This window comes from Uloborus diversus, chromosome 7, assembly GCF_026930045.1.
Source record: "Uloborus diversus isolate 005 chromosome 7, Udiv.v.3.1, whole genome shotgun sequence".
Lineage (NCBI taxonomy): Eukaryota > Metazoa > Arthropoda > Arachnida > Araneae > Uloboridae > Uloborus > Uloborus diversus.
Genome location: NC_072737.1, coordinates 157,025,283 through 157,052,177, shown reverse-complemented (window position 1 = coordinate 157,052,177; position 26,895 = coordinate 157,025,283). Strand labels below are relative to the sequence as shown.

The 26,895-nt window shown below is 33.8% G+C and overlaps 1 protein-coding gene across 1 annotated transcript in view; it reads right to left on the bottom strand.

Annotated features, from left to right (window-relative positions):
- The window catches only part of LOC129225774 (T-box transcription factor TBX20-like), a 148,062-nt gene that overhangs the window by 97,421 nt on the left and 23,746 nt on the right, over window positions 1-26,895 (bottom strand). Inside the window, exon 2 of the mRNA XM_054860281.1 lies at window positions 55-445. Coding sequence (XP_054716256.1) covers window positions 55-445 — 391 coding nt within the window. The remainder of the gene's footprint in view (window positions 1-54; window positions 446-26,895) is intronic.

Sequence of the window (26,895 nt, the reverse complement as noted above, 5' to 3'; positions counted from 1 at the left end):
CGTATGTCAAGGGGTTAGACCAGTCGATAAAATGTAACAAAAAAATTCTCTTACCTTCCAGTTTTAGTGATGATCATTTCCGTACCCAAACCATGGAACTTTTCCCACAGGTCTTTCGTTTCCAGGTGGGCTTCAACCGATTTCAGTTCTTCGCAGTTGCATTTGCCAGTTATTGCTGGTGATTTCTCGGTTTTGTCCTTCTTCTTCTCCTTTTTGTCCTTGGGTTTGAGATGATCGACACTATCAGCGCTGTCTTTGCTCGACAAGTCAAAGTTCTCTTCTGACGCTTTCGTAGAATGTTTGTCGATGTCATCGTCCGGCAGTGGTCCCGTGTCGGTGTCAGAGGGGGTCAGTTCAGGGGATGTGAGGCAACGTTGTCCTCCGCCTGGTGAGAGCAGGGATATGGGACTCACAGGACTTCGGGAAGTTCGCTCAACCATTTTCGCTGCAAAATTAAATATGAAATGTATTAAAATAAATGCTATTAGAATGGATATTAATTTACCACGCAAAAATGAAAATTTTATTCCTAAGTTGAGGTCATTTTTGAGGAAAAATACATTACATATGTTAACATTAAATTGTATAATTAGAAGAACTGGGGGTATTTCGTCAAATCACCATAGACATGTCACTTAAAGATGAAAAAATTTACCTTTTACCTAGTTATTCAATGAAATAACTATGATAGATTGTTTAAATGAAAAACAATTGCAAAGTTATTTTATAGATTAATTGATCATAAACAGCTAAAATATTTGGAAAAATACTTTTTATTCCTATTCCGGATAATTAATTGATGAATAATAAGGAAAAGCAGATGATATAATTTGATGGTGCTGAAAAGAATAATAAACACACTGTTCGGTTTCCGCTGAAAAAACGCCAATTCCGACATTTTCCTATTGTGAGTATTGAATCCAAAACGCGTTTCTTCAAACATCTCGAAAATACATTTCGGCAGATACTGCTGTTTACTTGCCCACGGAAGTACAGTGCTGGTCAAATTATTAGGCTAAGACTGTTTTAAAGGCAAATTCTTTATTGATCTCATAACTATAGACACATTAACGAACAGTGAAATAATTGTCTAATATTTAGTATGGATTCCCTTGTTCTTGATGAGCATTTTAAGTCTTTTTGGCATACTTTTCACGAGGTTTACACCATTTCTTAACTTTTTAAAAAAGGACGTAAAACATTGTTTATACTCACTATTATATATACTCACATACTCATACTCACTAATTACCTAAAACTAACTTTAAACATAACAGAACACACTAATAAAAAGAACTAGTGAACTGTTTAAACTGATTGAGGTTATGTTTCTGGTAGGTAGATAATCAAAACAGACAGTGCTGCCACCTGCAAACATTAAATTATGTTAAAATAACGTAATAATCGGTGTACAGTATGTACTGTACTTTAACAGTAAAATAAATAGTATTTTAGTACAAATAGTGTACAAAAAAAACCCCTCTTTAGTCCAAATATTTGGCCAGCACTGTATATATTAATTACTTATTGACGGTTTTAATGCATAGCATTAATTTTCCTTATCAATAATTGGTAGAAAATAAAGATCGAATGATGAAATTATCTCACTCTATATGAATATCTTATTCCATAAATCGAATTGTTGTTTCTAGTGATCACACTACTTTTCTTACACTTTCGAAGCCAAGTAAATTTAATAAGATGTTAACATTCAACATGGTCGTGATCTTTAGGAAAGTATTCCCAGCTAGTGGTCGCGGAAACGTGTTTGAGTTCTGGTACAGAGCAGGTAGCTCATAAATCCAACTCTCTGATCGAGAGCTTCTGAAGTTTAATCTAATCGAATCCTTACACTTTCCGCGTTTGGTGCATGTTCAGATGCAAATGAACTTACAAGACAGTTCGTACCTCATGCAACGAGATGTCAGGCAAGGTCTGCATAAATTTGTCATGCAAATGCCTTTATAGAGAGGTTTATTTATGCTCGTATTTGATACGAAAGGACCGTAGGTCTATCGATAAACATGGGATTGTCACGTGATTAATGCATTCATATGTCATGTGATGCAATGAACCTATTAGCTGAAAACGGCCTGTTGTTTGAAGCAAATAAGCTGTACTTCTCGCCTGTTTTATGGAAAGAGAAAAATCCGCACGTTTCTAGGAAAAAATGTAACTGTTTATGTTTTTCTTAAAATTTTTTGGGTGGAATTTCAGAAAGAATGTTATTATTACAGTTATTTAAATAGTTATTCATTGAAACTGTTTTTATGAATTTTTTTTCATGCGTTTTTTCGTAACTTTGATGCTTGTTTAATATTTTCAATATGTTGCAAGCACAGTATTTATAGCTGCATTACGAAATTTCAAAACCGAAGTTCGTTTATGCTATTCCTGTCTCCTGCAAAAAAAAAAAAAAAAAAAAAAAAAAAAAACACCTCCAGGTTTGAGTGTACAGGACGTAATAAGGATATAATCACATGCAGTTTAATGTACTGGAATCAAACGCATTGTAACCTGCCTAAAGCATTATATTGGGGGAGGGCTAAGTACAGCATTGTTAGTAAGATGTTCAGAATACAAGATGAACACAAAACCAAAGTGTATTGAAGAAAAACAGAAGGTTCAACCATTTGTTTTAAAGAACACCGTTATATTAAAAAAAAAAAAAAAAAACACCAATAAAACTATTGTTTAATTGTATTCTTGTTTATTAAAAACAATTTTTTTCTTTTATAAATCAATTTTGTCGTTAAAAAAAAGACATGCATCTGTTTTATAAAAAGATAACAAGTAATTAGCAACTTGAAACTTATTAAATTGTATATTTTTTGATCTTAACTAACGTCCGATGGAGCAGGGACATTCCCGCACAATCAAGAGAGTTTTTGTACAAATATGTACTTTTAAAAGTAATGATAATAATAATGATAGTAATAATAATAATAATCCTCATACACATATTAGCCAATGATTGAGTAACCCGCGAGTTTCAACAATGAAACTCACGCCACAGCATGATAATTTGATGACATGTTTTGGTAATGTTTAACATGCAGAGAAAACCTTTATTGTGAGAAGGCTGAACTCGATCCGGTAATGCAACTGTTTTACTGGTAAGACTGTCATTTCAGGGGAATGAAGAAACGAAAAATGGTCAACAATGAACGCTACCTACTGGAGTTTAGGGTTACAATTTTTACTATCAAAATATAACCAAACAGGCAATGGCTTCGTTCAAATGTAGAAGCAATTATCACCCGTCGTACCTTGACGGGCGATTTTCTAGTCATAATAATAATCCTCAAATTGGAGATGTCAGGTGAAAAATATATCCAACTGGAAGAGACCTATGGAAAAGGCCAGCACCCACTATGGGTTGTCGAATACGTGTTGAAGATGATGATGATGATTAATAACAATAATAACATCCGCAATAAAAACAACAACAATAGCATAGTTAATGTTTTTTCGTAGTTGCTCATTTCGAGTTATTAGATATCCTGCCTCATTATTTTTTGTAAAAAATCAATACAGTCATGTATCTTGAATTCAATATTTACTGTTAGCTAGAGATTTCCATGCGCATGATATAACTTAAAATTACGCCAAGACAGGTTAAGCTAACATTTATTAAAGATATACGAAATTTAATTTAAAAAAAATTAAAAGATGTTTTTTGGAAATAAAGGACAGTTCTTGGGAGAAATCACACTAATCTCCTCTGAAGAGTAAAAATTATTTTCAGAAAACGCTGGTCAGAATGCTGATCGGAAGTAAATCATGCACAGCTCAATTCTCAAAGAATATACTTCCTCATTACTAATTCATTGAAATCACAGCATTTTTGGCATGAGCCATCTTTGACGAGAAACCTTATTATAATCTTTACTAATAATAAAGCTGAAAGTCTCTCTGTCTGGATGTCTGTAGGATGTCTGTGACGCGCATAGCGCATAGACATTCGGCCGATTTTCGTGAAATTTGGTACAAAGTTAGTTTGTAGCATGGGGGTGTGCACCTTGAAGCGATTTTTTGAAAATTCGATTTTATTCTTTTTCTATTTCAATTTTAAGAACATTTTCCGGAGCAAAATTATCACAAGATGAACGAGTAAATTGCGAAATTATCATGACATGGAATGAGAGACCGAACGAACATAGCCAATTGGCGAGAAATTCGTTATCCAATTTTTGTAAATATACAGGCGAACCGAATGACCTTTTAATTTTCAACTACGGGCAAAGCCGTGCTGGTACCACTAGTCAAAAATAATGTCTGTAGGAAAAGATTTCTTTTAAATTTTGAATTTTAACTTTTATACTCTATATAGATTTTGCTCACTTATATTAAAGATGTTAGTGTTTAAAACCGTTAAAATATTACGCTGTTTTCGAAATTTCAAACGTTTTAAGTTACGGCAAGAAAAAAAAAAAAAAAACTTACGGCTAGAAGTCTTGAAGGTTTAATTAACTGGTATCTTACCTGGCAATCAATCAGCGATGTGAGAAACAGTCATGTGCGAACTTCACTACTTATTAGAAATATTATTCTACATGACTTTAAGATAGTATTTTCACTGGAATGGGGTTGTTTCCTTCAGTCATAAGTACTACTTTTAGTGACAGAAATTGATAGAATAAGCAAAAAAAAAAAAAAAATACGTGGACCCAGAAAAAAATACTTTCATTTTCCCAAAAGTTATTTTTTAATTAATTTTTTAAAATGTCCAATTTTTCAAACAAGGTGTGGTCTTTATTACGTCACAAATGATGTCCTCTGGCGCATTTTTCACTGCGTTTCCACGTTGTGATAATCAAGCAGCGAATTAAAAATTGCCTCTACGATTGCTATCAACCATATCGTTGCCAGTACACGTGAGTAAAGATGCGAATTAAGTATTGTGCTCTTATGAATGGCAACAGTGAATGGCATTTCATCATTTGTGACGTCATCGGCAGAAGCGTTAAACAATGAAAGCGCACCGATTAAAGTATTTTTTTTTAATATTAAACTTTGTCAAATTATTTAAAAAATGGTCAGATCCTATGTTTTTAGGCATGCTCTTTCAGAAAAAAAAAATACTTTTGCAATTTTGGAAACGACTCCATTATCACATTTTTTACACACGCTATCTCCGACGAAAAATCACATTATTGTCTATAATAAAATAGGAAATACTTTGAAATTTTGTTTTTGAACTTTTATATTTCTCTCATTTTATCTTTTCTTTTCTCTATCATTGATTTTTCTCCTTAAGTCAAAGTTGTTAATGCTTAAAAATCATTATAATAACACACCCTGATAGAAATTTGAAAGATTTTAAGTTACAGTTCAGAAAAAAACTAAATCTGAAATCCTGAAAGTTTAATTAACTGTTATGTTACCTGTCAATCAGTATCGTGAGAAACTGTCATGTGTATATATCGCTGTCTATTAGAAGTAACATTCTGCACAATTTTAGTTATTTATATAGAATAGTATTTTCGCTGGAAGTGTTACATTTTTTTTTTACACAAGCTGATGAAAAATCGCATTATTCTCCATAATGAAGTCAGTATGGAATATTTAGATGATTAATTTTGAACTTTTAAACTTTTTTAATATTTTCTCTTTTGTTAATTTTTCTCACTTTTGTCAAAGTTGTTAATGCTTAAAAATCGTTAAAATAATACTCTTTTCGGAATCTGAGCCATTTTAAGGTGCAGTTCAGAAAAAAAACTAAATGTGAAGTCTTGAAGGTTTAATTAACTGTTATGTTACCTGTCAATCAATCAGCCACGTGAGAAACAGTCACGTGCAAGCTTCGCTGCCTCTTAATTTTTAATTAATATGCTTGCTCTTAAATATTTATTGTAAAATGGGAGAATTTTAATTTATCTGATGAATGCAGTTTCGAAAATTGATTTCTTTTCATACTCCCTAATCTATGTTAAGATGAGAAAAAAAAAAAGAGTTTGTCGAAATAACGATAGATTTTTCTTCGCAACTAATTTAAATTAGTTTCGAGGAAAATATATAGGCCTTTCATTTTGCGCTGCTTCGCTGTTGAGCGAACATTTTAGAACCAGCAAAGAAGATTCATTTGTATTCATAAAGCACGAACTGCGGAAGCGTAAACATTTTGCGCAATAAATTTTGAGTCATTACGTTGCCGTGGCACTTTTTTTTTTTCGTTTTGAATTTCTTATCACATTTATTAAAGTGGGCGGGTTGCAGGGAAATTTTCCTCGAATTTAGGGTAACCAAAGTCGCCAATGGATGTAGACAGAGACCCTGGTGAATTGTTCCACCAACTCATAGGGGCCGACTCCCCCGGGCAACACGCCATTTTGAAAATTTTTCAAAGAGATGTGGAAAATAATTGTGCTGTACACTGTTAAAAATTAAGTAAATATTTAAAATGAATTATACTAGAGAATGGATTATTTACAGCACAGAGCAAAGTTTACAGTTAATTGCACCGGAAAAAGTAAACGATTGCAGCGCCAATTCGTATATCACGTGATTTAAGGTGCGAAGCGTTTATTTTGCCTTTCTTGTTCTTCGCTCTAGTCTGTCAGTATAGGTGTTAGCGCACCCTCCTTTAAACAATGAGAATATAGGTTTGAATCCCGCTGCTTGCATATATAGGTATTTTTAATCAGCACAACTAACCGCAGCGTTCTTGCTTTTTTACCGCAAAATTTTCAGTGGAACAATATTTTACGCTAAAAAGTTTTCGCTGCATAGATGCTAGTTCTTTTTAATGTAAAATTTCAGGAATTTTTTCAGTGCACAACAAATTTAAACTGTTCTCTGTCCTTAGTTCAGTGTGGTCCAGTGTGGTCCAATGTGTGAGGGCCAAAAGCATTCCAGAAAGAATACAAAATGCAATTTCTGCTAAGACTTTTATTAAAATTATTAAATCCCTATTTAAATCTGGAAGAAAGGAGTAGGATCAAGACGAAAAATCACCCAAAAATTACTGTTCAATGAAGAATAGCTGAAGTTTTGAACTTTCAAACGTGCTTATCTCGAACACCGAAAAGATTGATCTTTTGCTTTTCTTCAGCACTGTTCAGTACTGTCGCTACAAATTTACCAAAAGAATGCAAAAAAAGCAAAATTTGGGGGAAATAGTGTGTGGAAAAGCAAACTATAATTACAGAGTCGTTATTTTCATTTAAAAATTTGCATTACACTCGCCTTTTCATGTAAAGGGCAAGTTTCATGTTGTGCAGTGTAATTTATTGTAATAATTAGAAATTAATAATTATATGATGTTAAAAAATAGAGGATTATATGAAGTAAATGTAGCTAGCATAATGAAAACAAACTGGCGTAAAAAAGCATTTATTGCATATAAACAAATGCGATATGTTAACACAGCGATATCATGAGAAATATTCTTATTTTAAATAATAATAAAACAAACTTCTTGTACTTACACTCAAAACTTTTATAAATAGTTGAAAAACAGTAAATTCACCTTGTATTTGGACTTGCTCCATGTTAAGTTTAGTCATTAATAACAAATTTTAAATTGAAACGTAAACACAAAAAACTTCTAAGAAAGTTCTCAAATCCTTTAAATCGAAACAACAATGCATACAAGGGGGTTTTGAATACAAGGGGGAGGGAATTAACTTCAATATTTCAAGTTTGGATAAGGCATACGTTTGCAAATAAATTTCAATTCATGTGTTTCGGAGTAACGAGAATTATTTCCCTAAGAATAAAAAAACGGAGCTATGGGAGGAAAATAGCAATGCTCCATACATATCAGAATAATATCCACATTTTTTTTCATATCCACATTTTTCTGAGATATCAGCATCAGAAATTTTTGAAAACTGCATTCAAACTTTTCAGTAGAGAGCAGATTTTCAATATGAGGGGTGTCTATCGTATTTCTCCTGAATTTAAACGAGACTTAAATCACTGCGCGCACCAGACTTAGACACTTCTACTAAGTACTGTAATATCCATTTAGTATGCTGATAATAAATGTAATGTTTACAATTTCACAAAATATGAATGAATGGGTATCCAGGGGCGGATACATAAGGGAGGGTCATGGGGGTCATGACCTTTCCTAAATCACCGACAATGTCATCTATTCATGCTTTGTTCAAATACTTCTTTATACTAATAAAAAAGCTGAAAGTATCTCTGTCTGTCAGGATCTCTGTCTGTCAGGAACTCTGTGACGCGCATAGCGCCCATACCGTTCGGCCGATTTTCATGAAATTTGGCACAAAGTTAGTTTGTAGCATGGGGGTGTGCATCTCTAAGCGATTTTTCGAAAATTCGATGTGGTTCTTTTTCTATTCCAATTTTAAGAACAAAAATATCAAAAGATGGACGAGTAAATTACGAAATTATCCTAACGTGGAACCGTAACATGGGCACAAGCTAATTGGCGAGATACGAAATTATCATAACGTGGAACCGTAACATGGGTACAAGCCAATTGGCGAGAAAATTCACCATACATTATTTGTAAATATACAGGCGAACCAAAAGACCTTTTAATTTTTCTATTACGGGCAAAGCCGTGCGGGTACCACTAGTTATGAATAAAATGTGAAGGGTTGCAGTAATATTTTCAACTCATTAATGATATTTAAAAGTAAATATTTGAAATACTACTTCCTTTCGTTGCTTATGAAATTAGTTAGTAGTGTTTAAATCCTACTGGGTGCCTTATTCCTGACCGATTTAATGCTTTTTATTGAAACCCAAGTAATTTCAGAAATGTTCCGTACCCAAAACCTTTATTCTTCAACGTGGCCACCTCTAAAATGGTAGACTGTATAATCCGCTCCTGTGGGCATCCCATGCTGAAACAATTGTGTGAAAATGTTCAGAGACTTAAATAAAGGAGATATGAAGAAAAACTTCAATGCTTTTTATATTTTCATGCATTTTATGGTTTTTGTTCCTTTTAGGTCTTAGATACAGTGCTGGCTAAATTATTAGACTTAAGGGTTTTTTTTTTGTTTTTTGTACACTATTTGTACTAAAATACTATTTATTTTACTGTTAAGGTACTATACATACTGTACACTGATTATTACGTTATTTTAGCATAATTTAATATTTGCAGGTGGAAACACTGTCTGCTTTGTTTATGTTCTTTGTTTATCTACCAACCAGGAACATAACCTCAATCAGTTTAAACAGTTCACTAGTTCTTTTTATTAGTGTGTTCTGCTATATTTAAAATTAGTTTTAGGTAATGAGTGAGTATGTTATGTGAGTATATATAATGTGTGGGGTGAGTATAAACAATTTTTTACCTCCTTTTCTAAAAAGTTAAGAAATGGAGTAAACCTTGGGAAAAGTATGCCAAAAAGACTTAAAATGCTCATCAAGAATAAGGGAATGCATACTAAATATTAGATAATCATTTCACTGTTCGTTAATGTGTCTATAGTTATGTAATCAATAAAGAATTTGCTTTTAAAACAGTCTTAGTCTAATAATTTGGGCAGCACTGTAATGCTTTTTACGTACTCACCTTTTTTATACTTTTATACTATTTTCTTTCGTAATGTGAAATATTTAAACATTGTGGTCCTACTTAAAAGTGCAGCTTTGAACGCTGCCCTGAATCACATTACTTTTTTAAAAAAAATTCTATGTGTTTATTTAGAAACACTTTGATTTTGGTAACCCTTGCGTCAAATTTGTTAAATGCAGGTGCTCTATTACAGTTCGGTGTGAGATAAGCCTATTTTTTTTCTCCTTTGTTCAGGTAAAGGTCTGATTACAATCATTAATATTTTATTGCTTGACAATTTTTTATTTTTTGACCTTAGTAAGGCAGGAAGCAGAACTTGAATTCAAGTGCTTTTGTTTGAATAAGTACCTATTATTAAGCGTTTTTTTCTCTTTTTCCATCATATATTGCTATTATTATTTTTTATTTATCAGAGAATGAAAAATACAAGAAACCAGCTTATGATTGCAAAACCTCAGGTCACGTGCTGTATGGTTTAGGTTAGACATTATCCTAAAGTCTTCAAGATAATTTTATGCAATCATAACAAAAGTTTTCATTTACGTTCTAAGCTTCCGCTCAAGTCACGATGCTAAAAAAAAAAAAAAAAAAGTTTCCGCTACTACTTTATTTCTTGTAATAGCGCCAAATTGCGCGATAAAGACAAAGACTTGGCGCCACAACCGATTAAAAACAATAGCGCAGGACACGACCAATGGCACGTCTCTTTAATTAATCTTAATCGTTGAAATTTTATACAATTTTCCCATCAATTAGACTTCACCGCGTAGACAACATAAAATATGCCTGAAAGCTTTTGCGGCTATTTCTTCTTTGTATTAATTTGAGTCATTGTTCGTTTTGGACTCGGGGCCACTTGCTCACTTGCAGAATTAGGCACTTTGAATATGGGGAGGAAAAACAACAAGAGGAGGTTGAAAAAATGAAAAGAAAGGGGGAGGGGGAATTAAGTAAGTCTTGCTCTGTCTACTAATTACTGAATCATCTTACGTGACTTCGAATATATGTCACAAGGCACGACCGTTCGTACCGAAGATGGGATAAATATAATTAAGAAAGAAGGGAAACTGCTGCTGCTATGCCAAGTGATTACTTATTAAGAGCGGTACTTCTTTGATATTGAGAACAATTAAGGTTTGATTCATGCTTTGATGCTACTTTGCATGCATCAGGTTGAAAGTATCCAGGCTATTTTTGTACACGGATAGGAAATATCTTCGGTTTTTCATATCCTTTTTCTTTTTTCTAATTTTATTGTAGTGTATTGAAGAAAGAAAATGCTATTATTATTATTGAATGAACATTAAGTAACAATGATATTTTTGATTCGGTTGATAATTCTCTTTGAATTTTAAGCTATGCCCAAAAGGCAACAACATTTTTCGTGTACCTGCAGATATTTTGGGTGGAGAACAAGATAATAGAGAAAGTGTCTACAAGCCATCATTCAGCCCAGTGCAATACTTTTAGTCAAGTTATGAATTATGATGCTTTACCCTGTCATGTCGTTAGTATATCATTAATGAGCTAAGAGTAGATATGGACTGGGTATATAATTTCTAAGAATGCTCAATAAAGATGATCATCCATATTAGGGGAGCAGCGAGAAATGTTTGATAGGGGTGGAGTGTCAAATGAAATTTTCTGATATTAAAGGTCGAAAAGTGGGTTTTAGGTTCTTGCATGTGTGTTCATATACATAATTTTGTTGCTTCATACGGGAGGGGATATGACCCAGACTCCCTTGGTTACGCCACTCACTGATCCACTTAATATATACGTTGGGAGAGGGGGGGGGGGTACAACTTTTGTAGCGTTATACTTACAATCACTAGAATGTAGAACGTATGTTTACTCCTAAAGCAACATAAAATAGCAAGTCCATTAACTTGGTTTAGTTTCAAAGATAGCCTTTGTATACAGGTTTCTCTTTGTATACAGGATTATAAATTCAGAGAAAAACCCGAGTTTCCTAAGATAAAAGCTCTTGACTGCTAGAAACGAATCCAAATTCAAATAATGTATGCATTAAACGGGATTCAAAAAATACCTTCACGAATAAAATTTTAATATTTAAAACAAAAATTTAAAAAAGTATAAAAAATAAATAATAAAATTGTAAATAAATAAAATAGTAAGGTAAATTACAGCTTATAAACTGCAGAATGAAATTATAAAGTTCTCTTTCCCTACATTTAACTTTTTAGGAAAAAATGGGGGGGGGGGGGATGTAAGTTTTACCAATATGTTTGCTTTTACAGACTGATTGTTTGTAAAAGCACCATTACATTGGCGAAACTTATCACCAATAAGATGGTTACAGCTAAATTTTGTTAGATTCAGTCAATTTCTTGGTGATACATAGAGCTTTAGATTTAAGCCTGCAGAGAGAACAAATCGTAGCCACTTCATTTCAAAAAACATCATTATTCGAGCTTTTTTAGATTGCACTCCAATTAGTTACATAAATCGTAGAAAAAACAAGTCGTAGTCACCTCATCTCAAAAAATCATCCTTGCTTTTCCTCTCTCAAAGGACACGTGAGCATTTTGTGAAATTTGTACACGAGACCAACTTCTTATACCCAGGCGATAAGAAGTTGTTCAATTTTCCTGGAAATCGAGTTCAAATTCTATTTAAATTGAGATCGTGCGTAATCCAAGGAGCTAATCGGCGTTTGATCATCTAGAGTGCTGACAAAAATCTTTCACTAAAGATTGAGAATTGAAGATAAATGCTTGTAACCCCTGACGCCTGATTCTTGGATTTCTAACGAGTTTATCAATGAAAATTGAGTGAAGGTTGTGACTTCAGATAAATTCATAATTAACTTATTGTATGCGAAAGGAAGACTTCTTCTTATCATCTTTGAAATAATGTTTCAGCTCTTAAAAAAATTCCGATTTCTTTCACTTCAAAAATGGAGATAGGTCTTGTTAGTACGAATGTCGGTAGAATGATCTTCTGATAAAACGAATTTTCAACTTAGTTTGAAGAAATTTCTTAAAGTTTCAACTTTAAATAGGATCCGATTTACGGTTTTCATCTGCAACAAAGACATCAAAATAACGAACAATTTTTCATTAACTTCTTTTCTTGAAAAATTTATAAATTTAGAGTAAAAAAAAGTAGCAAAACTACTTCACTGTAACAAAACTCCGTTTACCGATATTATGAATGCTGATATGGTTCCTACATAATTTTAGCTCGGGATTTCCTAGCTCCTAAAACGAAGTTTTCGCTGTAACGGACTTCGCTAAAATGGCACAATCGCCAATACCTAAATCACTTAAATTATTCCAATTGGAAAGATTCATTAGATTTCTCTTTCAATATATATTTTTCGTGGCCAATGATTACTCTGCAAATTTAGCTTTTTTATTTGCCCTTTTGCACAGGTAATCAGATATCGAAAATACCTAAATTAGCAAATGGTAACAGGTATAAAAAATGTTCACCAATGTTTTTTACTAACCCGACCCCTTTCTGGCCCAAGTCCCACTGCTGTGGTACACCCAATTTTCCTCACGCGGTTGCTATAGTCAGTACAGGCAACATTTGTAAAATGTTATATATATATATATATATATATATATATATATATATATATATATATATATATATATATATATATATATATATATATATATATATATATATATATATATAAATGAACAAATCATGCATTAAAATGTTAAATCAGAAGAATTCGGCAAACGTGCTATTCTTTTATTGTTGGTATTTTTCAAGTCACAAGGGGTCTAAGTACCTTTAAACTTCAAAATTTTCGATTTTCTGGAAAAAATATATGTTATGCACAGTTTAATTCTGAACAATTTGATACCTTATTTAGTACTATACGCCAAAAACTTTTCGAGTTATTGTAAAAATGCCTAAACTCTCCCCATAGAGATTTATGTTAACAGTAGCTGTTTAAGATTCTTTTTCTCAGGTGCCGGTTTCTTCGGTTTTCTCGTTTTGCGCGCATGATATCTCAGAAAGTTTCTTATATATGTCCGTAAAATTTTTAATGTATGTTTATCTGGTTTATATTTATGACCTAAACCTAAATTTATTTATTTTTTTAAAATTATTTATTTATTTTTTTTCAAATTTGGTAAGTTAATATCGAAATTTTCCAAAATTTTGGGTAAAAAAATATTTATTTTTAAATATTAACTTTAATTTTTTAGTTGAAATTTAGGTTCAGATCGTTAAGATGTATCAGACAAATATGCATGAAAAGTTTTACGGAAATATGTAAGAAACTTTCTGAAATATCATGCGCGCAAAACGAGAAAACCGAAGAAATCGGCACCTGAGAAAAAGAGGCTTAAACAGCTGCTGTTAACATAAATCTCTACGGGGAAAGTTTAAGCATTTTTACAATAACTCGAAAAGTTTTTGGCGTATGGTAATAAATAAGGTATCAAATTGTTCAGAATAAAATTATGCATAACATATATTTTTTCCAGAAAATCGAAAATTCTGAAGATTAAAGGTCCTTAGACCGAACATTTAGGTTCACAGAAAAGGATCCTCCGAGAAAAAACTCAGTTGATTGCCGATGTACAACATGTCCAAATAAAGGAAAAATCATCTTGAAAAACTGAGAATAAGAAGCCTATATTTATGCTGCAATTTTTCAACCTCTCCAGAATGTTACGCCATTTCTAAAAAGAAGTAAAATAAAAATATCGGGCAGGGAGTATCAGCAATGCGATTGTTGGAGGTGGTTCTCGACTGTCAAAAAAGCGAGAACCATGTGGGTTCCGAATTTGATGTTTCCTGTTCTGCCTGTGGGGGAAGGGGGAACCTTCTACCTTTAGCAGTGAAATTTATTGTTATTATTGTGTCACCTCTGCTGCGGCCACACAAATGTAGTCTCGATTTCAACCACCCGCGGATTCGTAGGGGTCGCATATTTTGAATTTTTTGCAAAAAGCACTACTGTTTTCGAAATTGAAAGATTGCTGCTGAAGAGACAGAATTTTCAAAAAAAGATTTTGGATGAATAATTTTAGACTTGAATAATGCTGATTCCAATCAGAATGAATAAAGAAAACGGCAATATTCAGTTGATTAGGAATAGGAAACTCATCGAATCGAGTTCTTGTTCTTATTGTGTCCACGTTATTGTAAATAAGATGAGAGCTAACTATTAAGATGCATTTTACCAGTTGCACTATTTTTTTTTCTTTTATTTCTTCCTCATGAAAACAATTGTGCTTCCCAAATTATACATAATATTATATAATTTTAAAACTTGTTTGCATTCAGTTTCTTTTTTTGACGGTCAGATTTGAGAAAAACTTTGGGCTTCATTCTGGCAAGATCAGAAAGGCTGAGTGCTCAGAATACATTCATACTATGGCCATACTATATTGAACTCGCACCTGTTAATGATGTTGTTTGTTGTTGCTTTTCCTGTAGAAGACATCTGACATATGTCAGATCAGCTTCTGCAGCTTCGTCGACCGCTAAAATATCGATTACAGTGCGAGGATCGAAGGTTAAACCTGCCTTGGAAAGTCCGATGAAACCCCGTCACAGCATTCTTTTGTAAGTAAGGTGGATTTTTCTGCCACGCTCAAAGGTAAGACACTTAAGGTGGCGATTTATGCAATAGATCTAGAAAAGGGCGGTCTGGGTGTCACTGCCACGTTTGACTTCGAGCAAAGCACCAGGGGAAGTTTATGCGTACCATTCGTGAGCAGGTGGAATATGACATATACAATTAAATCCGGATATTTCATTGGTTAGTATGTGGTGAGCAAATGGGGTGAGTTTGGATCACAAATGGGACTGCATTTAGTTCCCGTTGGTTGCTGAGAGTGTAGCCTGAATCGTAGAATACGTAGCGACATGTGCGCCATCTTGAGGCTAAACGATGCTTCCTTCCTACAGGGTGATCAGCGAATAAGCTCTGATTTCAAAATTAAATATCTCTACAACAAAGGCCGATATAATCATGCGGTAACCTGTACGTTTATTAGCAAAATTGTAAAAATCGTGCACATAGGTTTAGAGAATTTATTTACAAATATCGGCAACAGATGGCACTGTAATCACAATGACCTATCAATAGCTTTTAAAATATGCTTCGAAGTATAAAACGATCTTTACGACTGTTGGATAGTGAAAAGAGGCTATCTAAGAAAGTGAAATAATGTATTCCATTGAAGCACGCGTGTTTTCGGTACTGGAATTCCACCGATTGCAACACAGTCCTACGGCAACACGTAGCAGTTTTCAAAATCGATTCAATGTTCTACTGAACGTTACGTTCAACTTTTGGAACAATTTGTCAGCAATCAACTAGCGTTGGAGGATTTACCAGGTATCTACTGGTTTTACCGACACAGATCGGCCTCCATGTTCTCCCGATCTAACTCCTTGTGACTTCTTTCTGTGGAGCGTATTGAAAGACAGTGTCTGTGGAAACAACTCTGCTACTCTAGATGAGCTTGAATCGTTGATTGGGGTTGCATGTGATTCCATTTCCGTTGTGACATTGCAAGACGTCACGTCAAATTTCATTGTTCGTTTACGCCACGTTATTGCTTCGAACGATGAACACTTTGAAAAAATTGTATTCTGATTTCAAAGAGTGCTTCACTTTATTATTATTATTATTATTATTTTTCAATTTCCTTTCAAAGAAAGAGTTTTCAGCGCAGAGCGCCATCTGTTGACGATTTTCGTAACAAAATGTTCTAAACTTTTGTGCACCATTTTTACAGTTTTGCTAATAAACGCACAGTTTGCCGCATAATTCTATCGATTTTTGTTGTAGAGAAATTTAATTTTAAAATCAGGGCTTATTTGCTGATCACCCTGTATCTTTTCTATATCGAAGTAGCGTGTTTTGCTTTTTGGTTGTGGTTTCTTATCAACTCTATGTTGATAAACAATCAAGAAGCGCCACAATCAAGAAGCAAAACACGCTACTTAAGCATAGCAGTCATAGGAGGAAAGCGGCATTTAGACCCAAGATGACCGGACGTATCGCTACTTAAGCTACGATATAGGGCTGCAGGTGAACGATAGTCTTCAAAAAGAGAAAAAATGTACAATAAATAAAAAAAAATAATAATAATTTGAATTTTGACCTCTTGAATTAAAATTATGTTTTTCGCAATCATGAGTGTGTGTGTGTATGAAGGCGTGTGTGTTTATGTGTGTGTGGGGGGTATGTGTGTTTGTGCGTAGGGGTGTATGTGTATGTGTGTGTAGGCATATGTGTTTGTGTCTGTGTGCAGGCATGACTGTGTGGGCAGTTGCGTGTAGGTGTGTGTGTATGTGTAGGTGTCTGTATGTGTGCGAGTGTGTGTATATGTTTGTGTATGTGTGTGTATGCGTATGTATGTGTGTGTATGTGTTTGTGTATGTGTGTGTATGCGTATGTATGTGTGTGTATGTGTTTATGTGTGTGTGTGTACGTGCGTGTATGTATGCGTGTAAGTGTAGGATATTGACGCAACCTGGAGACGGTTTTCGCTAGAGGAGCAGCATCGTGAGGCGGCCGGTCGACGGTGATGCTGCAGAGGGTGCTGGCGGGAAAATAAAATCATAGGACCTCAAAACTGTCAAATGAAAGCAATAAGAAATCGTGATTGCTCAAAAACTTTAGTGCATGCAATCTTGCGATCCTCAAACATCTTCCGCTAAAACAAAACCGCTAAGAAAATGATTCTGGTAACCAAAATGATGATTACAAAGATTCAGTTACCAATAAATTAGGAAAGATTTCTTTACACAGCAGATCTTTATGCTTCTCGTATTACGAGGGCTCAAACACATTTTCAGAATAAATAGCAGAAATGTGTTTGACAGTGGGAGAATGTTTTAATTCGCAGAGTGATATTCGCAGCTGCAAAATCATTGCCGAGTTGGTGTTTGATTAAGAGGTACGCGACTGACTTTTTTCCTGGACGGAAAATAAAGGCCTCAGGTAATGAAATTTCGATTTAAACGTGGATAGGAAATTAAGAGGTTTTATTAGTGTTTGCCGAGTGAAATGTTGCGATATCGGTCTTCTTGTTTTTTCTTGACAATTATGGAGCACAGTGCACATAATGTTTCGATGAAATGACAGTAGTTGGTATTGATTTTCCTAAAAGATTGAGCGACTTCTCCTGAAATAATTGGTTCTAATTTTTATCATGTTTTTGCTGAAATTTTATCAAAAGCTTGACACAGCCGACCGAAACTGAAAAAGCTGTGGTCATAAAGCTTAATACTACAATAAAGAGATCGTTCCGAAAACTAAACGTAAAAATCTAATTCGGGGGAAATTTTATCAGCAATTTTATTTTACTCCTAACTCCTCCAATCATATGTTGATAGTATGTTGATAGTACTGTATCTATTAGCATGAAACTGAGCTTCTAAAGTATTGTGCGTTTATCAAAAAAATACGTTAAATAATAATTATTAAAACCGTTTCAAATAAATTATTGAGCTGGTTTAAAGTTATCCTGCCACTTAATATATTTTGAAACTTCTGACAAATGTGATGCAAAATACTAAATTATTTCAATAAAAGTAGAGCATCTTTGAATCAGAAAAATTACTTCCCCATTTCTATTTCACAAGATCATAAACTTTCTACCATTTATTATATTGCATCGGAGGATAAAAGATTTCAATGATGTTCAATCGAACAAAGAAGGTCCTGAAGTGCCTGAATGCGTTAGATACTGGAAGGCCTGAGATCAACTTCAGGAACTCCACATTGATTGAACTTTTTTTTTTGCCTGTTTTTGCATTTTATATTGTTAAATTTTCCATCTTTCCATTTTACATTTTTATATTTTTCATTTCTCCATCTTAAAATTTTACATTTATATGTTTTACATTTTTACATTTTCCTGTTTTACATTTTTCTGTTTTACATTTTTCTGTTTTACATTTACGTTCTGGTGTAATTATCTTCGTGTGCTTGTGTTGAGTGTGCTATTAGAGAACGCACACACACACACAGTCAATATTTTTTTTACGTATTCAAATGCTGCTTCTAGGAAAAAGCATGCTAAATGGAATGAAATTCTCTTTCAAAATTTTAAGTCACTTGTCCAAAATCATGAAAACAGATTAAACACATCTAATTAGTCTCTTTTATTAAAGCTAACTATTGCACATCATATTTGAAATGGTATTTAATGATATTTTTAGGGTTAATTTGTGTTAAATTTTTTTTTTTGGGGGGGGGGGGTGTCTTGCTTTTGGGGTGTGTCTTCGCGATATTTGGGGATGGTGCGCCTTTGCTCTTAGGGGGTGGGCACCCCTGACTGATTAAACATATCTAATTAGTCCTGTTGCCTTTTCTTAATGATAACCTTTCCACATCATATTTGAAGTGGGAAATATACGAAGAAAATTCTAATTATGAAAGGAAATGTGACACGAGATGGAAAATACGGAAATGTTTCTCAAATTGTTTCCACAACAAGATCCCACAATTTCAGCATCCGCATGCCGGAAAACACGCTTATCACTAAATTCATGCTCTCTATCTCGGAACAGTTTTACGGAATGAAATGCAATTTCGAATCCATTCGTCCGAAATCGTTTAACACTTCCCAAGTTCAAGAACAATTCACAGGAAGAACACAAAGAAGAAAAAAAAATCAAATGCTGAGTTCGAATCTAGCATTTTATTAGTCTTATTACTACCTCTTCCTCTGTCTTTAGCTATCTTTCGTTTCTGCTCCTTCGAACAGTGATTTCCGTTCGGAAACCCCGGGAAGGAGTAGATCCAGAGAGAGCAATGCACGCGTTGGAGTTCGAAGCGGAAAAATGTGTAATTTATGGGCTATAAAAAACACGACAGTGCTTAGGATGTTTAGAGGCCTAACTGATTGTTGCAGAGACTGTCACACTTGAACTCTGTTGTACGTTGTTTATGATAAGAGGCACGGTCCTTCATTGCCCGGTTGGTAAGATGGATTGAAGTCTGCGGTGACATAACAATTACGGGTTCCCTAGGACATAACAATTACGGGTTCCTCAGCGGTTAAGGTGCCGTTAAACGGTATTTTTGCACCAAGATGATATCAAAATGCGATGTGAGGATGTACCTTGGAAATCAATCCAGTTGACTTTCACTATATGGAAAGATAAAAATTTGAAACTTGCTTGAAAATTAAACAGGATAATTTTTCCGTCACAAAAAATGACAATTCATATGGATGGTTAGAGGCAAACTGATTATTGCAAGGATTCGCAACTGAACTCTTTTGTATGTTGTTTATGATAAGAGGCACGGTCTTTCATTGCTCGGTTGGTAAGATGGATTGAAGTCTGCGGTGACATAACAATTACGGGTTTCTAGGATGAACTCAGCGGTGAAGGTGCCGTTAAACGGTATTTTTGCACCAAGATGATATCAAAATGCGATGTGAGGATGTACCTTGGAAATCCATCCAGTTTACTTTCACTCTATGGAAAGATTGAAATTTGAAATTGCTTGAAAATTAAACAAGATAGTTTTTCCGTCACAAAAAATAACAATTCATATGAATGGTTAGAGGCAAGCTGATTATTGCAAAGATTCGCAACTTAACTCTTTTGTACGTTGTTTATGATAAGAGGCACGGTCTTTCATTGCCCGGTTGGTAAGATGGATTGAAGTCTGCGGTGACATAACAATTGCGGGTTCCCTAGGATGAACTCTGTAGTTAAGGTGCGGAAAAATGGAATTTTCGTACCGAAATCATGCAAAAGGAGATGCGAGGATGCACTTTAGAAATCAATACAGTCGACTTTTACTGTCTGGAAACCTGACAATTTGAAGTTTTCTTGAAAACTAAGCAGAGTAATTTTTCAGCAAACGACAATCTTGAGGATGGCCAGAGGCGAACTGATTATTGGAAAGACTCATATTTGAACTCTGTTGTACGTTGCCAAAGATAAGAAGGACGGTCTTTCATTGCCCGGTTGGTAAGATAAATTGCAGTCTGTGGTGACATAACAATTTCGGGTTCCCGGTTGAACTCATCAGTTAAGGTGCCGTTAAACAGTATTTTTGCTCGAAGATGACATCAAAATGTGATGTGAGAATTCGACGTAGAAACCAGTCCAGTTGACTGTCACTATATAGAAACATGGCTATCTGACATTTTCTTGAAACCTAAGCAGAGTAATTTTTCAGTTACAAAAAACGACAATTCTTAGCGATATTTAGAGGCGAGCGAATTATGGCAAATACTCATAGTTGAACACTGTTTTACGTTTTCAGTGATAAGAGGCATGGACGGTCTTCATCGCCCGGTTGGTAAGATGGACTGAAGCCTGCTGTGACGTAGCAATTACCGGTCATTAGGATGAACTCAGCAGTAAAGATGCCATTTAATGGCATTTTTGCACCAAGATAATGTCAAAATGCCTTAGAAATCCATCCACTTTATTTTCACTGCATAAAAACATGGCAATTCAAAATTTTCTTGAAAAATAAGCAAAGTAATTTTTTAGCTGCAAAAAACGACAGTTCTTAAGGATTTTTAAGGCTAATCTGATTATTGCAAAGGCTCACACTTGAACACACTAGTAACGTTGTCTATGACAAGAGACACGGTCCTTCATAGCCCGGTTGAGAAGGTGGATTGAAGTCTTAGGTGACATAACAATTACAGGTTCCTAAAGATGAGCTTAGCTGTCAAGGTGCTTAGAAAACAATCCAGTTGACTATCACTATATGGAAACATGGCAATTTGAAATATTCTCGAAAACTAAGCACAGTAGTTTTTCAGTTACTAAAAACGACAAGTCTTAAGGCTGGTTAGAGGCGAACCGATTATGGCAAAGACTCACACTTGAACACTGTTTTATGCTGTCTCTGATGAGAGGCACGGTCCTTTATTGCCCGATCGGTAAGAGGAATTGAAATCTGCGGTGACATTACAATTATACGAGTTTTTAGGACAAACTCAGGCGTTAGGTGCCATTAACGGTATTTTTGCACCAAGATGGTATCAAAATACGAAACGAGGATTCACCTTAAAAATGAATCGAGCTAACTCTTATTATTCTGGAAACCTGATAGTTTGAAATTGTCTTGAAAATTAAGCAGGGTAATTTTTCAGTTATGAAAATCGGCAGTTCTTGAGGATGTTTGAAGGCTAATCTGATTTTATTGCAAAGACTCATACTTAAATTTTGTTATACGTTGCCTATGATAAGAGACATGGTCCTTCATAGCCCGATTGAGAAGATGGATTGTAGTCTACGGTGACATAACAGTTGCGGGTTCATGGGACGAACTTAGGTGCGGTTAACAATATTTTCACACATGGTGTTCAAATACGAAATGAGGATTCGCCTTAGTAATTATTATAGTTAACTCTTACTATTCTGGAAACATGACAGTAAGAAATGTTCTTGAAAATTAAGCAGGGTAATTTTTCAGTTATAAAAATCGGCAGTTCTTGAGGATGTTTAGAGGCAAATCTGATTATATCACAAAGACTTACACTTGAACTTCGTTGTACGTTGCCTATGATAAGAGACACCATCCTTCATTACCCAGTAACATTCACACACAATCACCTTTCCGTCATTCCGTCATTCACGGTGACATAACAATTTCGGGCTCCTAGGACGAACTTAGGTGCCGTTAACAGTATCTTTGCACTGGGATGGTGTCCAAATACGAAGTGAAGTATCATTTAGGAAAGAAATAAAGCAAACTATTTTTTCGAAATCATGGTAATTTGAAGTTGTCTTGAAAATTAAGCAGTACAAATGTTCAGAAAGATTGTGCGTGAAAGATTATAAAAACTATAGTGTTTGAAATGTTTAGGGTGTTAGACATTTAGCAGACTTTAACACTTTAGCTCTGCTGTGCTTTGTTCGTGCTTACAGACGCAGAAAGATTGAGGTCTATAGTAGTCCCAAAATACTCGAGTGGACCTATACCTTTTAAAGATGGTCAGAAATTAAATTAAAAATTAAACATCTTAGTTTTTGAGTAAATGATTGTGATCAGATATAGTAAAGAAGGATTATTTTACTGCTACGCGCTCGCGCTCCAGAGGGGTCACATTTAAACTCTCATACACTTTTCCAGTCTTTCAGCCGGATGGTTTGAATTGATTGAACACTGCGATGGCAAAGGAGTTATAGTTTTCGCATGAGTTTTGTAGTTTAGGAGCTGATAACACTGTAGTTTCTTCCCCTGTTATCTGTAAAAATATGAATCGAGAATCGTGTCAAAAGTGACAATATAAGTGAGTTAACTTTGTTTAAAAGCAACGAAAAGAAACTTTTTACCAGCTGGTGAAGTAATTTCTACACCAGGTAGTGGTCAAAATATGGACAGAGGATCGTGCTAGAAGTGAGAATATAAATGAGTTAAATTTGTTGAAGAATCACGAAATAACTGTTTCATAAATTATTGATTCATGATTGGTCTCCCAACAAATGTGTCATTAAAAGAATTGCAATCTGAGACGATGTGATAGGCACGGCCACTAAGGAAAACGCGTGAAATTTAGTTAGCATTAACAATAGAATTTTCTAGTTGACAAATTTTTTAATTTATTTTTTGTAAATAAACAAAAGAAAACAAAGCTCTACGATCAGAAACTTGTATAAGCCAGCTATTAAATGTTCCGGAATCACGTCCGAGTCAGAATTGTCTCAGTTTTAAAATAATATCCTTTAGAAAAAAATTCTTCAAAAGCTTAAATGCAAATAAAATTGAGAATCTACTCATTGTGCTCCTGGAATATTGATGCTTGAAATTGAGAATACAAGGTGAACCAGCCCATTACTTGTGGGCTGTCCATAACTAGTCATTTACCCTATACGTATGTCCCATAGTCATTAAAGAGTTAAGATTAAAATTTTTGAACCAGCACGAGAAAAAGGAAAGAAAAACCTAATCGATTTTCATGCACTCCAGTGTCAAAGTGTACTCAAAAAACAATTCTTATTGCTTCGCCAGCAACAAATCAATCTAATTTATGTGGGGATTTTGTCCGCATGCTGCTTCTGTGCTTCCTGTAATGTCGCTACCATTGGTTGACGGCGTTAACGACTTGATGAGATGGTGGTTTCAGCGATGGGGTTTTCAGAATTAGCGTGCGACAAAAAGGTCCATGACCTTAGGCAACTTCAGGAGAGTAGAAGGAAAATGTGGAATTTAATGATATAACTTTGTAAAATCTTTGTAGATTTCAATTTTAAGAATCGTAGGTCGACATTGAATTTTTCTATTTTGTTTTTCGTATAGTTCTTTTTCTCTATAAATTTTTGGCATTGAAGTTTAACATAATTTCTTCAATTCCAAAATCAATGACTAAATTGTAAAATGTACTGTTTGCTTTTAAGAAAGGAAATTTCTATTTTCAAAGGACCAAGATACTAGTGTCTGTAAGAACTAAATTTTGTCACTATCTCTTGTTTGAATGTAATATATATAGAGTCTCTCAGAAGTTAATATTCTAAGCCCTAAAAAGGAAAGAAAGTGTAAGAAAAAAAATAAATAAAAAGAGAGAGAGAGAGAAAAAATGATATATATATGCATTGTTTTTCGATACATATGTATCTTTAAAATTTTTGAGATTAACTTGATTAACAAATAGTTATAAAAGCTGATAATGAATCCTAAATTTATTTTATTTAAATAGCTATTTATTGTTACATATATTACATAGATGTTATTTCATTTAAATAGCTTTTTTATTATTTTCCGTTTGACAAAAATGTGTGTGTGTGTGTGTGTGAGAGAGAGAGAGAGAATGAATTATTTTCAGTGCAATAACTTTCAAGGTTTTAAGTTTATAAATTTGATCATTATAGACTATAATAATCGTAATGTATACTTTTTGTTACGCTTTAAACAATCACAAAAACATTTTTTTTGTTAAATTAAAATTTATAAAAATAACAAACGATGAAAAAGAAAAAAAAGACTTATTCTCATTGAGAGATTCATATTGTCATTGATCCTTGCTACAAACTAAACTTCGATACGTTTTTGCCGCTAAGTAAAGAATAAATCTTAGTTACTTTTCTTAGGCGATGAATTTCTTTACTGCCTCTTTTTAATAATACAGAATTTTCATCAGCCATTTACGAGATCAATTTTATTATATCTGACCTTTAAAAGACCAAGAGAGAATTATGCACCTTGCAGTAATTTAATTTCCGTATAATTCACCCTTTGGAAGCATATATTGTCGCTAACTTTCAGGAGTAGGTAAACTTCTCTTTATCTCATTATCCATTGAGCAGATAAATTTTATTATTTCTGACCAGTAAAAGTTCAAGTAAGATTTATACATCTTGTAATAACTTAATTTACATATAGCGCCCCTTTGTAAGCATAGATTGTCGCTAATTTCCATGAGTAGCTTACTTCTCATTATCACATACAATCTGGAGAAAAAGTTCATAAATTCTCTACTTCAGACACAAAACATCACCATTATCTCTTTTCATTAGTTTTGCTGTTCATTTTAGTTGATAAATTGCAATATTCCGTTCGAAGCATGATCTTCTTAGTTATTAAGTCATCAGAGTGGTTAAAATATTTGTTTTTTCCCTTTTTTGTCATTTTCACTAAAATGCTTTATAATTGTACTTTTTATTTTTAAAAACAGTTTTGATATCAAGAGCAATCAAAAGAAATGTGTTGAAAACCATAATATATGCTTAATGTACGTCTTCATATCGATTAACGTGCATCAACGCGATCAATCAGTCTGTATCATACTTTTTTGTTTTTCAGCTATTCGAATATGAAGTACATGTATAAAACACTATTTTTATTCATTTGTATAAATGAGTATAATATAAAGTAGTTTAACAACATGCTAGACAATTTTTACTAGTTATTAGCATGAAAAATTACGAATTATTTTCAGAAAAGTGTCTTCCTTTCTTTTGCCTCAACCATTCATTACAATTTCTGCTAGTGGTTTCATAATTGCGAAACGTGAAATTTTCGTATGCATTGACGAGTTCTTTTGTAACCAAGTATTAAAGTTAATTTATTAAATAAAAAAAATAGCAATTCAAATGAACTATAGGAGGCGCTGCCGTATCTGGCTAATGGCTGCTGAAAGAGGTAAAACAAGGACTGAACTATTGTCTTGTCCGCGCAAAATTAAACTGTTTCACTTCTATGGCTAATTTCTTAAATCACCAAAAAGTGTCTTATTCAAGCTCGAAAACAATGAACTAAAATTTACTATTTCTGTTTTGAAAGCAGACGATTTTTGTTAAAAGTAAACTCGCAGTTCCAAGGCTAAAATACGCCACCTGATGGGATTTAAGATTTGAGTCAGAGCCAGCCATTAGCCAAGACTACAGAGCCTCTTATAGTTTGTTAGAATTGAGCATTGAACAACGTTATAAATTAACTTTTTCCCTTTCAATTTTCGCTTTCAGATAAACTTCTGAATTTCCTATAACCCGACAGAGATTTCTTATAGCGCTTTGAAGCTTATTAAAAAGAGCATATATCTCTTCTGTAGGCTAGATTACACCCTCCCCTGACATAACGAGTATGGAAAGCTGTTGCGTTTTAAAGACGATTGTTTAAAATTAATGCACTGTAAAAAGTCTTTAAAAAAGGTATAATAGAATTAGAAGGAAATGAACTAGCGATTTTTTAACCATAACCTCACATGATTATAACTTTTCACTTAAGGATAGATGAAAATACAAAAATAAACGATTTTCCACCAATATTATATTTTATTGTTTCTTTTTCAATGAAACGATTAATTCTTATCTAAAATTTAACTGTTCTAAGCAAATGAGTTGAATTTTCCCCATACTTCTCATTTAAACAGCTACATTATTTATTATTATTTTTTAACTTCTTGCTAATTTTATGGCTTTTATGAAAATATAAACAAATGTAAAGTAGCGAACTAATTGGAGTTTCATGTTTGATATAACTTTTTCTTAGATAGTATCCATTGCAATTCCGTGCCACTCTATGTCTCGCGTGATGCCGGACGAAAAAAAACGCCATTTTAGTTTTAAACAATGTCAGAATGTTTTCTTCTCCCTGGGATTTGAAGATTATGAGCTAATCAGTTGCCCGATTCAGGAAAATAATTGGACTGTTAAACTTCAACATCACCCACAAAAAGCTGGCGACGCTTATGGAGGCATTGAGAAACTTTATGTCCTGCTTCTCTAAGCACGAATTAATAAATATAAGATATAACATTTCAGAAAAAACATGGAAATAATTAGTATCTATGCACTGGAAGAGGAAACACATAAAACCTTACCCTGACGATACGGTTCCCTGAATCCGTGCGTAAGCCCCAACCCCATATCGGGGAGATTTAACCAATTACCTTATAAGAGACAAAAAGCCCTTTTCGAATGTGAACTTCATTAGCAGATTTAGAATTGTTAAT